General features: G+C 40.5%; 1 protein-coding gene across 3 annotated transcripts in view; it reads right to left on the bottom strand.

Moving 5' to 3' along the window:
* DNAH5 (dynein axonemal heavy chain 5) overlaps positions 1-13966 on the bottom strand; it is a 226859-nt gene that overhangs the window by 21947 nt on the left and 190946 nt on the right. For all 3 annotated transcript variants that reach the window (XM_039842769.1, XM_039842767.1, XM_039842768.1), the window contains exons 66-71: positions 13139-13382; positions 12030-12144; positions 11338-11528; positions 7146-7267; positions 5205-5354; positions 2879-3124 (exon numbers count right to left, since the gene is read on the bottom strand). In XM_039842769.1, the coding sequence (XP_039698703.1) occupies positions 2879-3124; positions 5205-5354; positions 7146-7267; positions 11338-11528; positions 12030-12144; positions 13139-13382 (1068 nt within the window). The remainder of the gene's footprint in view (positions 1-2878; positions 3125-5204; positions 5355-7145; positions 7268-11337; positions 11529-12029; positions 12145-13138; positions 13383-13966) is intronic.

Below are 13966 nucleotides of genomic sequence, written 5' to 3'. Positions count from 1 at the left end.
CAATAATATATGGTAGGAGTCATGAAAACAACCAAGTGATACATGAAGAGAGATAAAAGCACCTCCCAGTATAAAGATGGTTGATTGAAAACATCCATTGAGCTCAGCTCTCTCTCAAAATTTCATGCAAACTACAGTGAAGGGACTTTTTAAAGGCATGAACCCTTAAGGCCAGAAACAATGTGAGTGACAACACCATCAAGGACTCGGGAGAGCTGAATCCTCAACTGGCATTCAGGGAAGGCTGAGGTCTACCCTGATTTATACCACATGACTCCCAAAATACTCAAGAACGGGTGACAGGAGCGACACAAAACTGAAAGTCCAGACCTGCGTCGTGGTCCTGCCTCCCCTAAAGGAAGATGGAAAGCTGATTATGTGCAGGAGGCAGGACAGACGGCGCTTGGACTGGAGGAAACCAGCACGTTAAGAGCACAGGAACCTCGCTGAAAACAGGTGAGTTTACCCACTGATTTTGAGTCTTATCCCCTCCTGGCTCCCACTGAGTTCCCAGAATAATGGTAGCTGGGCATGTACCCTCCAGAATGTGGAAGAAATTTCTCTGGAGAATCTGACCATTCTAAGAACAAGAGACTTAGAAAATAAACTGTATCTTTTTCAGAAATTATTATATGAGCATAAGAATATTCCTTGTATAAAGCAACAAAGGCAAAATTTTAGGACGTGTAATAATAATTTACTCAATATATATCTAATCTATAGAATATTTTTGCTAAAATCATCTACAATGTCCATATCATAATCCTCAGCCGTTTTATTGACTCTGTAACTTAGAGTCATTTAGATTTAACTAGTGCAGCCTATTTAAATCTCTTCCTAAGAAACAAACCAAGCACCGGATTCAAAATCTTAGTAGAGTTTCACATAAAACTGATCATTTTGGAATTTCACATATTCCCTGATATTTTCTTTAGAAGTATATGGCATGTCCTTTGAAAAATTTAATTGACACTATCCTTACCATTCAAAACAAAAGGAGATTAAATACAAAACATAACAAGAAGATTGCAGTCTCTCCCTTTCATCGAATGTACAGGTGAAGCTGATCTAAGTCTCTCAGCTGAGAACTTTCAATGTTCACCCACAGACTCTCATAGCCAAGTTCACTTCTTTGCATAGCCACATTCTGTATTAAAGGTTTTGAGTTCTTCCTACTAATCATTTATTTTGCTATTCTCGGGCAGTTGGTTCTGTCATATTGCCTCAAATCTTTTTTAAAAAACTTCTAAAAACCTATTGTCTCTGACAAGTTATAATCATGCTAAGAATAATGACATTTTTATTTTACTTGAAATTAAACTACTAAAAAGAAAACATGAATAAACTAAAGGTTAAAAATATTCCATTTAAATTCTAATTTGGTTGCCTGAAACTATAATTATTAGTTTCACAAGTAAATATTTTAAATTCAGGAAGTGTCCTGTTATTGTTAGTGTTTTTGTTCTAAGCCCAATAATTGGCTGAGGGAGGAACAGAAGAAGAGAGGAGGGAGGGGCCTGGAAGGAGACCCATCAGGCGCTCATGTCAGACCGGATGTGGGATTCTTAAAAACAGATTTTTTTTTTCATCTCTGGACACACTTCAATCATACTTCTCCTGCCCTCCCTCTCCCAATTGCAAATGAAGTGCATCAAACACAGCACAGCACCAGGCTGGGGGCAGGGCACAACTTGGAGATGGAAGAGCCTGGAGGTAAATACGGAGGTTCTAGAACCCAGTGGGCTCAGCTCTAGACCAGGGGAAAGGGACCAGGATGCAGCACAGTGGTGAGTGTCTAGATTCAGTAGCCAGAACCTAACACTCAGTTGTTTCATGGTGGGCCCAGTGGCAGGGGGTGAGAAAGCCAGTTCTGTCTCAGCAGGCAGATTCCCTGGAGGGCAAAGAAGTCTTGGGATAGTGGCAGAGAGCTCAGACTCAGAGAAGAAGTAGTAGGGTTTGGTCTGAAAAAAAGCCAGAAATGCATCTAAACCCAAACTGCTTGCTCTCCAGGAGGAAAGAGAAACTGAGTGGTTCAGCCACCTCCTCTTGCTTGGCCGAAGTGTGGAGAAAGAAGGGAGCGGAGTTGGAGGGATCCTCCAGGCACAACTGGATGCCCCAGAGAGGGCTGGGCCAGAGTAAACACATAAGGGCCTTGTCCTGGAGCCAAGTGCTAGAGATGAAATGCAGGACCTCCTGCATCCTGTTAACTTAAGTCCCTGAAATTGCCCAACTCTGGACTTGACTACCCATTAGTAGGGCTGTCATGTGGCTGCCAGCACTTGGCGGCCCCCAATGGCCAAGCCTGAGCATGACATGTTCACGATGCTGCGGAATTTGCAATCCACAGAGGCTCTAGAAGCCCCAGCGTGGAAGGCGATAGGCCAGGTTTCCTCAAACCTCTGGTACCACAACGTAAGGGCAAATTCCTGGCTTCTGGGATCTGGGCCAGGCCTGGGGGACTCCAGGGCACAGATTATGCATTCTGGAACTCAAGGAAGGTCCGGCGTCGTTGTGGACTTGGAAGCACGGAAGATTCCGAGAACACAGCTGGAGGGGCTGGGGTATATGGCGCAGGGGCAAGGACCACGGGCCATACTGAGCGTTTGGAATCTGTAGTGGGGGGCGGCATTATGCAGACTGAGGACACACAAGATGTTCTGCGTGGGTAGGTTTTCCATAAGTCAAGGCTCAGCAGAAAAGGTTTTAAATTGCATCTGTTTTCCCATGAAAATTATCTCATAGATATACTTTTCCCACTCAGTAAACAGCGGGCAGTACGTAAATTGAAGCTCTTTACAATCCATGAGTCCCCTGCCGCACTGCATTCTAGAACCTGTAAAGTTAACAACAAAACATGAAAGCCGACACTTGTTCTCACGTTCGCCATCGTCTGCTGCAAGAGCTTGCGAGCGTGGGCCTCCTGGCCCTGGCCCAGGGACACGAAGCGGGTCTCCGTTTTCAGTCGCTTCCCCAAGGCGATGATGGAGTCCGTGGGGTCGGACCCCATAGACAGGAGACAGACGAGGGGCGTCCGCGGGTCGGATTCCTCCCACGTCTTCTCCAAGTCCAGGATGACCCCTTCGGCATAGCTCTCTCCCATGGAGTCCACGATGTACTTGCGGGCCTGCCACAAAAACGTGCATGAGTCACCAAAACTAGTTCTGAATCCTTCCTGCGTACAAGGCGGCGTGGTTTCCAAAATTCATTTCTGGAGATGATCATAACGATGTCCACTGTAACCCTGGCCAGCTAAACAGGGCAGAGACTTTTATAATTACAGATTTACATTTTTTTTTCATTTGGTCATCTTTTTTTTTACTGCTATGGTCTCTCCGCCTGTATTTTATCCCCATATTACCTAGTAAAATGGCAGGAATTTGAGCCTTGTTAGAAACTCCAAAAAAACTTTTTGGAGATTTTTCAGATTGATATGTAATAATTACTATGTTGTTATTATTATTAAATACCCTACTTTGATAAAAATGTATTCCCATCATCCAGGTTAGATTTTATGGTCCCTATTTTACTTATGAGAAAACAGAAACTCTGACAGTGCATCATCCTTGCCACCAGGCAACTGAATGTCCCCTGATGGGAGCTGTCACGCTCAGACAAATGCTGAGAACCAGCCGGTGCTGCTCATGGGGAACGGCGGTTGAATGTACCTACCTGGTAGACCTTCTAGTACACTCCTCCAAAAGGCACCTGGTTGAAAATCACACAAGGAATCTAATGCGAGAATAAGAATTTTAGAGGAGAGAATGCTTTTCCAGAAAGGCCTGCTTGACCCAGTTTAAGACTTGTGTTTATCATAAGGGCCATGGTAATCCATTAAAGGAAGGGCATAATCACACTTCTATTTCTTCTAGAATATAGAAGATGGACGAGAGTGGACAAGAACAACTACAGGAGATCAGTCAGGAAGCCATGGCTATTGTCAGCCTACGGATGACAGACGCTGGGATGAAGGTGATAAAGTTCAAAAGGAGTGTGGAAGACTTAAATTTCAGCAGTGAACAGAATAACATATTATATGAAATAATAATAATTAATAATAATAATAATAATAACGTGAGAGAAAGAAAATAAGAGAGAAGGAAGGAAGGAAGGAAGGAAGGAAGGAAGGAAGGAAGGAAGGAAGGAAGGAAGGAAGAAGGAAGGAAGGAAGGAAGGAAGAAAAGGAGAAAAAGAAGAAGAAAAGAAAAAGAAAGAAAAAGAGAGGGAAAAAGGAACTCCTGAAACTCTTACACCAACCTAATAAAGCAATTGTTTGACAATTCATTGGGGCAGAATAAAAGTAATGAAGTTGAGAAGGAAAACTGAAGGAAGGGTGACCTCACTGTCCTGAGTTGCAAAACTCATTTTTCTTATCTCAATAAATCATAAGAGTAGTCGTTTGCACTAGTCCACAGTGCCTAAGTGGACTTGGAGATGGTTACTGCGTGTGTTTTTAACGCTCCCTCTGGAGAGTGAAAGGGAACATTTCCCACATTCCATTACAAACCTGGCCCGTGGTTACTCCTTAGAAGCCCTTGAACATTCAACCTAGGCTGAATATTAGACTTGGGATTTTAATTGTCAAGGCAAGGCACGACAAGTCTTTTTAGCGAGCAGATTTCCTTGATGGTAGGCAGGCTGATTAAAGGTCTTCAAAAGGATGACTCTTTCGGAGGCAGGATTCACATTTAAACCCTATGTACAATTCAGAGAATTTTAGGCCAACCTTTTTCTTGCGCCCAGGGTTGTGACACTTTCTGAGAAATGACAACAGGTTGCAGAACACTGTGTTTCCCTTCTACTATACCCACCACCCCAGCACTTTCACATTCTTCCCACCTGAGGGAACACTGCTTCACTGCTTGCAAAATGGAGCAGCCATTTCATTTCTGAGTTAATATAAAAATGATACAGAAAAATAATACATGACCTTTATGTTATACCTGTCTGCCAACGTTAAAAATATGGTTTTCTCATTCACTCTTTTTGTACCTTTTAGACCAAAAAATATTATTAAATCACTCAGCCCAAATCTACACCTTGATATATTTATTTGTTACTTTTCCATTTTTTGCATTTTATTGCTAGAAAACTACATAGAAGCCTACAAGAAATTGCTCACTGGGATTAACACTTTAAATATTTCTTTACATTTAAAAGGACACTGTCCTTAAAATTTTCTTTTTCTTTAATAGATATTTTTTTACCTGGGCAATGGTTCTGTCGGGACACCACGATCTGATAAGGAGAAGACGTCTAAAGCAGTCAAGAGACTTGTCATAGGCATTTGGAAGTGGTTCCTCCTCAGGATTTTCTTTATCAAACCAAATTTTCCACATTTTCTCATTTCTTGATATCTGAAAATACAAGGAGATAAAAATATGTCACACCGTAGGAAAACCTTTCAGTAATAGTACACAGATAGTTTTCATCAAATCTTCTGACCATTCCAGACATGCATGAATGATATCCTTTGATTATTTTTTTAAATTTTATGTTCTAGTGCTCAAAGGTTAAAGAATTTACAATCGAACGTGATTTGCTCTAAAGTTAGTCTGTATTAACACTGGCCTACATCTAGCTTCTGAATACAGAGAGTCCTGGGTTGTTTAATAATTTCTTCTATGTCTTTGTGGTAAGAAATTTGTAAAGAAAAAAGAAGTCAATGGAAACTCATTTTCATTATTTTAAGGAAATATGATTTGCTCCATGAAATCTTCTCATGATGAGGAACCCGTCTTGGGACAACAACAACAAAAGAGGCATTCAATACATGTTCTTTTTTCATTATTGAATGAAATTTTTTGGTCAATACTCTATTAATCTATAGGGATTTGAAATATACCACTTAATATCATCATTAAATAATCAGACGCTTGCTTCCTTTAGGCAAATGATAAGGAGGTAAAAAACATAGTCTGTTATTCTTTGAGGCTTAAAAATCAAAGAGAGATGAGCATCACAAGGGCGAGTATCTCAAAACAGAACAAACAAGTAACATCTGCAGATAAATATGATCATATATTCTCTAGTATATTCCCTTTGATTAAAGCCCCAAGTGTATTTCTTAGCAGTCTAATCAAAGGAAAAAGCATTCCAGGTTTATATTTAGAAAGTATCATGTAAGAATAAAAAATAATAACCTCACTCAATCATGAAAGAGTATATAATGTGGAGAAATTTCAGGCATAAGATATACTTTCCAGACAATAACAACTTCGATAATAGATAATGATCCAGGAAAGGTCACTAGGAGTCATCCTGTGGAGGAATAAGCTAGGGGGACATTGAAATCTCCCAGATGAAAGTTATTTAACCCCAGAGAATGGTTTTTACCCTAACTACATGGTAATCATCAGTTGTAAGCCAAAACATGAAAATGTAGCAGAACTTAAGCTTTTGGTCAACTTAAAACGGGGAAGTCAAGAACCAACCTTAGAATATTACCTAGCTTAAAAAAAAAAAAAAAAAAATCAACTTGTAGCCAAATAAATTCATCTTGCTGTCAATGTCACTTTGCTAGTCATCTGATTTTCAAAAACCTGTTTCCTGGCTTGTCCCAATTCAACTCTCTATGCTCAGCTCCCACGGTCCCAATACAAACACGATTCACCAGCAACTGGCTGATAACGGACGGGCAATAACATCTAAAGATAAGACGCCAAGTGTCCACATTAGATTTACACTCAGATGCCTAGCTAAATCAGTACAACGGAAGAAGCAGGAGCAGAAGAGAGAGAACAAGAGGGAAGAAGGGATATTTAGCATTGAGAGGCAGGCTGTTCAGATTTCTTTTCATTTAATCTCTAGAAAGAAGGCAAAACCTCTTACACATATCTAATTTTATCTAATTGAATCTATCAGTTTTTCCACTTGTGGATCTTTGACTGGTGATACTGACATATGGCACAGGGCAGTATTAGTTAAACTTCCTGGGCAAACAGCTTCTTCCTGTAAGACCAATCTGCAGTGGGTGGAGTATGCTTTATCAGAGTGTGAGTGAGCTGTGAGCAAGAGCGAGCACAGATCATACCATTTCGAATGACAGTATTAAGAAATCTCTCACTTCCACAAATATTGTAGCTGGTGGTAAATCAGGAAGATGCTCACTGCAACATTACCTTAAGTTTATTCAAAGCATAGGTTACCTGATCAAGGACATCTGAAAACTGTCTAAGTTTGCTGAGTTCCACCAAATTCAGCCAGGTCATGTCCAGAATCCATTTAGATGGTTTGGGAGGACAAGCTTTAAGGTCCAATGAAGCACCACCTTTAAAATTAAACATATAAAAGGATTAGATTTTCCTTCTTTACTATAAAACCTATAAAAACTAAGCAACCTTGCTTAAATTATTTTAATTTCAATGATTTTACTACCTTGATATTTTTTAAGCTCAGAAATATAAATCATAGTGATGAACGAGCTTTAAAATTTAAAAGAAAACTATTTCACCAAAACACATTTAAGAATTGGTAATATAGGTTTAGAGCCAGGAAGATGCTGGATACTGTTCTAGCTCCACCTGGCCAAGGTCGGAGACAAGCCAGCTCACCTGTCTGTCTGGGCATTGTTTTCAAATATGCAAAATGAGAATAATGAACCCTGGGTACCATGATGGTTACAGAAAGTCTGAAAATATATGTGTAAAGCACACAAAACAGGATCAAGGACAAAGCAGAGGGTCACTAAATGAGTAGCTATTGTCAATATTAAGAACTCAACAATGACACAATCTCATTTTAAGGAGAGAATTTCTCTAGAAATGTCAGTAGCTCTAAGTGTGTTTCAAGAGTTCTATAAATCAGGCTACTATTTACATCCATTTTGAGCACACCCCAAGGACCCTGTGCTGTATCATTTGTGTTTGCTCAATCTAACCACAACAAACACTTCCGCTGGGAACTGACTCCCATCTTTCTGCTGATGACTTACCTAACCTGATATAACTCATAGAACTCTCACAGCACCATAAAACAAGTGACACCTTAAAAAACGTTATTGTGACCCACCTCAAAAAAACCAAATGTGTGAACAATCATATTTTAAGTCAAAGAAAGAGTTAGCAAGCCTTCTTTGGTGTAAAACATATTGTTTAACAAATAACATCAATTAAAGTATTTTAGGGAAAATATGCTCTGAGCATAATTGCTAAGAGAATGTAATCAAGGTATTTGGCTACCTTTAAATTTCTTTTTGAAATAGAGTAGGTCATAAACAAATAATTATATTTAAGATAGTTATTGAGCCAAACCACCTTTTCTAGGTACCGTGTACCCCACTAAATTGCTACTTTTTGCCAAATCCATCTTAGTGTATTTCCAACAAGGTAAGTGTGGCCTTGAAGCCATTTCAATGAAAATATTAGCTCAGAAAATCAAAACAGATGGCTTTAATGCCAGGGAGCAGTTAAAGACCTAAGGACAATGGCACCATGTTGAAAAATGTCATATCAATTTCTGTGAAAACTGTCCATTTTCCAATAAACTGAAAAAAAAAAACCCACAGGTTATGGAGAAGCTGATTCACGGAAAGCAAAGCATACTCCTTGCAGCCAAAGCATTACTCACTGTTTAGTAGGCTACCTGTGTGATGACTATCTTGTCTGGCTCAAAGTGTGCAACAGGCCACAAAGAATGATTATCATGGGCAGGGGGACATATTCCTGGATAATATGGCACCAGATTCAATGGACTCCTGATGATTAATAGCTAACATAGGAATAATTCAAAATGACTTCTCAAGATGATAGAGAATTATGCCATTCCCTTCACTCTTCAAACCCTTGCTTTGAGAAAAAGCGAGTTTGATTTTTTTTTAGCATAATATTTTGTAAAAATAATACATGCTTATAAGTTAAGACTTACGCACGTTATACCGCACAATCATAAAGCGGCATAGCTAAGGCAGACTTAGAAAGCCATCTGTGTGGACTCTTTCCCATCTTGGAGATGAGTAAATTAAAAGACCAGAATCAAAACACTGTTGCTATCTAAATAACATTGTCATTCAAAACAAGCGATTTTAAAGTTCTTACAGAGGGAGGTCACGTCCTTGGGCAGCTCTCATCGACGTAACTACCAAAAGGCAACCTTCTGAAACTGGTTCATAAAGCGGTATTGTGGTTTGCCGTTGCATGCCAAATGCCCACAGGAAGCTGTCCAACCTCTGCAAGCCCCAGACTAGTTAAAATAAACTAAAATACTAAAAGCAATGTAACAATGCCTATTATTTGCTGAGCATATTCTATGTGCCTGGGTTTGCATAAATTGTGTCTCAATAATCCTATTAAGTCGATGTGACTATCTTTGCATTATAGTTCAGGAGTCTGAAGCTTGAAAAGGTTAAATAACTTGCTCAAGACCACTCATCAAAAAAGTGGCAATCCCAAGACATGGAAACAACTGAGTGCCCTTCCATAGATGACTGGGTAAAGAAGATGTGGTACGTATATACACTGGAATATTACTCAGCCATTAGAAAAGATGAAATACTGCCATTTGCAACAACATGGATGGATTGTGAGATTATGTTAAGTGAAATAAGTCAGAAAAAAATGAGAACTGTATGATTTCACTGAAACTGCAAGCAACAAATGAAGACGACAAACGAAAACTCACAAACAACGGTTCGGTGGTTACCAGAAGGAAAAGGGAAGAGGGGGAGGTAGAAAAGGATAAAGAGAGTCAAACATGGTGACGGAAGGAGATTTGACTTTGGGTGGTGAACACTCAATGCAATATACAGATGATGTGTTATTGAATTGTACATTTGAAACCTACAGGATTTTAGTAATCAATGTCAGTCACCCCGATAAATTTAATAAAAGACATAAAATTTTTTTAAAAGTCGCAAGCCACTATTTTCCCATGGAGTCTTCATAACACTAAATCCCATGTTGGTTATCACCATGCCAAAGTGTAACCACGTTACAGTATTCCAACCGGACAAGGCTGCTGTGTTCAATGTCATTTCCATGGGGAAATGCACATTGTGCCTGAGCTGAGGTTGCCAGAACAGCCTCCCCCCAGGACAGCTCAGTCAGATAGAAGATCAGAGGGTGGGGTCAGAAACCAGCATGAGCGAAGGGCTCTTGTAGAGGCCGCTCCCCCCACACGTCTCCATCACGAGGGCTGTCCCTCTAGATGGCTCATCTTCCATGTGCTCGGCTTTAGGACACTTGGAAAATAAAGAAACCAAAGGGGCAAGGGTGCCTGAGACAATGGAGAAAGGGAGGGAGAGGGAGGGAGGGAAGGAGGGAGAGACAGACAGAGGAGAGAATCGTACATAAATCATACTTTTCTAAGTTCAAGTCTAATAAGTCTTTGTTGCTATGAGATGGATATGCATATGTATATGAACATGAATATGCATTTGTATACGTAGGACTATGGACCTACACACCCCCGGGCACAGCATTTGCATATCCACACACGCTCCCTACTGGCCCCATCAGGGTCCACAAATCTACTCTCCAGGTTACGTTATGAGCCCCCACCCCCAAGACAAAGTTGTGTCTTATATTTAAAAACTTTGCTTAGAAAGGTATAATAAAACCATGTAGATCCCCACCATCATTTCCACAGTTATTGCAAATATTTACTGTCCAGGCAGGCATTCAAGAATGTGATAGCGCATTTCTGTTTCCGAGCCTTCCTCGGGCTGCCTTATTCCACTGGCGCAGGGGCCCCATCCATGCGCAAAGCTTCATGGATGTCCACACGACAAGCTGCACAGTCGCCCGCCCACTCTGCCACGGCCACCCTGCTTGCTTTGCTTTCCTTCCATCATACTGCTTGCTTCCACCAGAGGCCTCGATGCCGGCTCCTGTTCCTTCAACACGATAAATGTCCCCAAGGCCAGCGCCCCCTGCTCCTTCAGGCCTCTGCTCACCTGTCCAGCTCTCAGAGATGGGTCTCTACTTCGAGACCCACTCCCATGTAGAATTTTAAACTTCTCCCACCCGACACACCTTGTAACTCCCATCTCTCCTATCCTGCTGTGTTTTTTTGTTCCATAGTGCTTACTAGCTTCTCACATACTACGTAATTTACTTATTAATTATTTTTATCTGTATGCCCCCCCACACACAAAAGCAAGATTCTTTTTCTTCTTTTTCGTTGTTCACTGATGTGTTCCAAGTGCCCATTCTGTGCCCCAGTACACAGTAGCTTCTCAATAAATATTCTTACAATCAATGAACAAATAAAATATCTCCTGGAAATGCAATCTTCAAAGAAATGCAGGGAAACTGTTACAGCCAGAAGGAAACACTGCACGGGACCCTCACGACAACCCCTACAACTGCACTGGTGTCCAGTGCTTTCTCCAGCCATGCTGACCTTTAATGAGGGTGAGAAATTCCTCGTGCTTGACCCGGTTCCTCTGGAGGTCGATCTTTAGGGTTAACAGCAAGGTGAACAGGAATTTGTGCTCTTCATACAGACCCCGGGAGGCGTACTTATAGACCTCGTAGGTCATGCATTCGATGATATTAGCAATCCTCTTGCTTGTAATGGGGCTCTTGACAGACCTGGAACAAAGAACATTTAAATGAGGCTTACCGCACTGCCTTTTTCAATTTCCCATAAAAACGTGTTGAATGGAGAATAAGTAACTTTGGAGGGCCGATACTTTTTTTTTTTTTTTACACGTCAAGGATAAGCCTCCTAAATCTAAAATAACAAGTATCCACTCAACATGAAATGACAGAGTAGAGTCTTCCACGTTGTCTAAATCAATTTTCCTGCAGGGCATTATCACTCATGACAATGTCCTGGGAATTTCCTTGTTTAACAGAAACACGTGAAACCACAGGAATCAATCAGTGGATGAACAGTTGGTGGAGCTTTCTGCGAGCATAATATGACACATGAGAATGATCTGTTAACACACCGGTAATTATGCTAATCTTAGAGTTAAAAAATGATAAGAGTTAAGACTCAGCAGCAAAGGGAAAAGAAGTTATAAATGTAAAGTCATCATTCTGGCCCACAATACAGAATTCAGCTTGGCTTCCTGAGCCCAGACGCACCTGGCCAAGGAAAGGTCAAACAAGCCGAGGAACTGGCGGAGTGAAGTCTGATACATCTCATTAACCAAGCGCATCTCGGTGATGAGGAAGTAAAGGATGCTGCCCCGCGTGGCGACTGGAAGACAAAGAATAAGGCTGCAGGTACCAGGGCGAAAAAGAAACGGCCCAGGCCCAGATCAGCCTCAACGCTCAATGAAAACAAGTTTCACTTTTACGTCTTATCAATGACCCTGTACCAGCAATGGGAGTCTAGAGTGATGTTCATTCTGTGTACTTAAATCTTATTTATAGGCTTTGTGTAAGTAGTCTGCTATTTGTGTTCATCAAATGGCACTTTCCATTTTAGAATTTCTAGATCCCTTATAAATACATTTTACTATTTTTTTGTTTTTGTAGAAAAAACACCTAAAGGGATATCGAAGGTTTTAAAACACAGTATGTTGTGTGGGCACCAACAAGGGCCTCATTCATTTTTAAGTGTCATGAAGAAGCCATTCCCAACCCTGGCCTTGAGCTGGCAAAACAAGGCATCTCAAAGCAGATGCACCTGACTCTCCACCAGTCGACGATATTGTTTCAATCATTTTTCCAGGAGGCATGATAACTTACTCAAGGAGACTGAATGCTTTTAGCAGGTTCCTCTAGTAACCAAGGAACAACACCGATTTGCAAACTGGTGGATAAGACAAGAGTTCCCACGAGGCCAGAGAACTACCTTCCTGCTACAAAGACAGTGAACGAAACACTGGCTTACTATTGCCAAAGATAACTAGTGAACAGCCCACAAACGCTGCACTAATGCCTCAGATTGCACTATGTTATTGTCACATGTTCTTTAAAAATTCTCCCTCTTTACTTTCTAGTTTAAAAATAAGTTCGGAGGAACCTGAAAAGTTATGCCAACTTACACAAATTACAAGCGTCTAGTAAATTTACATGATTGCGCAATTTTTTCATCTCAGTTTCACCGAACGGAAATGTCGCAAAACATAAATGGCCGCCCCGCTTTGGACAATGATTAGCATAACGTCCTTCCTTCCATTTCTCTCATTCTCATTTCTTTCTGTCTTCATTTTCCTGTGACATCTGTCCTTCATTACCAAACTCACCAGGTCTGTATTCCTCCCGGGCTGAGTTAATTTGAATTTCTGTCTCTGCCGAAATTTCCAGCTTCTGTGTCACCTCCTCAGCCGTCTTTTTTGTGTTACTCAGCACAACAATGAGACTCTCGTCGTCCACCAGGGAACCCTGGGTACTCGTCAGACGGTAAAGCAAATTATCTTCTAGCTCCTTCATCCGCCTTTTATTTGCAGTTACATCCTCCAGAAGACGAGTTCTTTCTTTCTCCAATTCCTATTAATTTGCACAAATATATTTTCTTCCTTAATTAACAACTATCGTTTGGGCGTTCCTTAAAAAGTTAGCCTACAGGGCTGCCCTCAAGCTCCCGTACTGTAGTTTCTATTTGACTGCAGAAAGTATGGACATCAAAATAAGAGAAGGAGAAATAACGAAGGAAAGAAGACTTGGTAGCAAATAATATGAAAGTTACCTAAAATATTACCAATATCCCCTTTACTATCTATTTCTTTCCTAAAGTCAAATCATTTTAAGTGACTTTTGTAATTACATTAAAGCTTGTTTTGAAGGCAACATATATTTGAAAATGTATTGAAATACATTTGAAGATAAATATATATGCCTCAGAGTAAATATATTTACTTCTGTTTAGTTTCTTGTTTAAGAGAGCCTTATTGTTGTTGTTTAAATGTGACTATTTTCAACTTGCTAGTTGAAATTGTAACCAATTCTGTGAAAAGCAAGTGTCCAAAAAGTAAGGCAAGCGACCTGTGCTACCACTGCTGATACATTTAAATGAAAAAAACTTCATGGCCTGAAAAAGTGCTATTCTTCCCAGGAAAAGAGAAGATCTGTGT

The sequence above is a fragment of the Pteropus medius genome, unplaced genomic scaffold, assembly GCF_902729225.1.
Source record: "Pteropus medius unplaced genomic scaffold, Ma_sr-lr_union100, whole genome shotgun sequence".
NCBI classification, from domain to species: domain Eukaryota; kingdom Metazoa; phylum Chordata; class Mammalia; order Chiroptera; family Pteropodidae; genus Pteropus; species Pteropus medius.
Note: the sequence above shows the minus strand (reverse complement) of the source record. Positions and strands in the feature narration are given on the sequence as shown.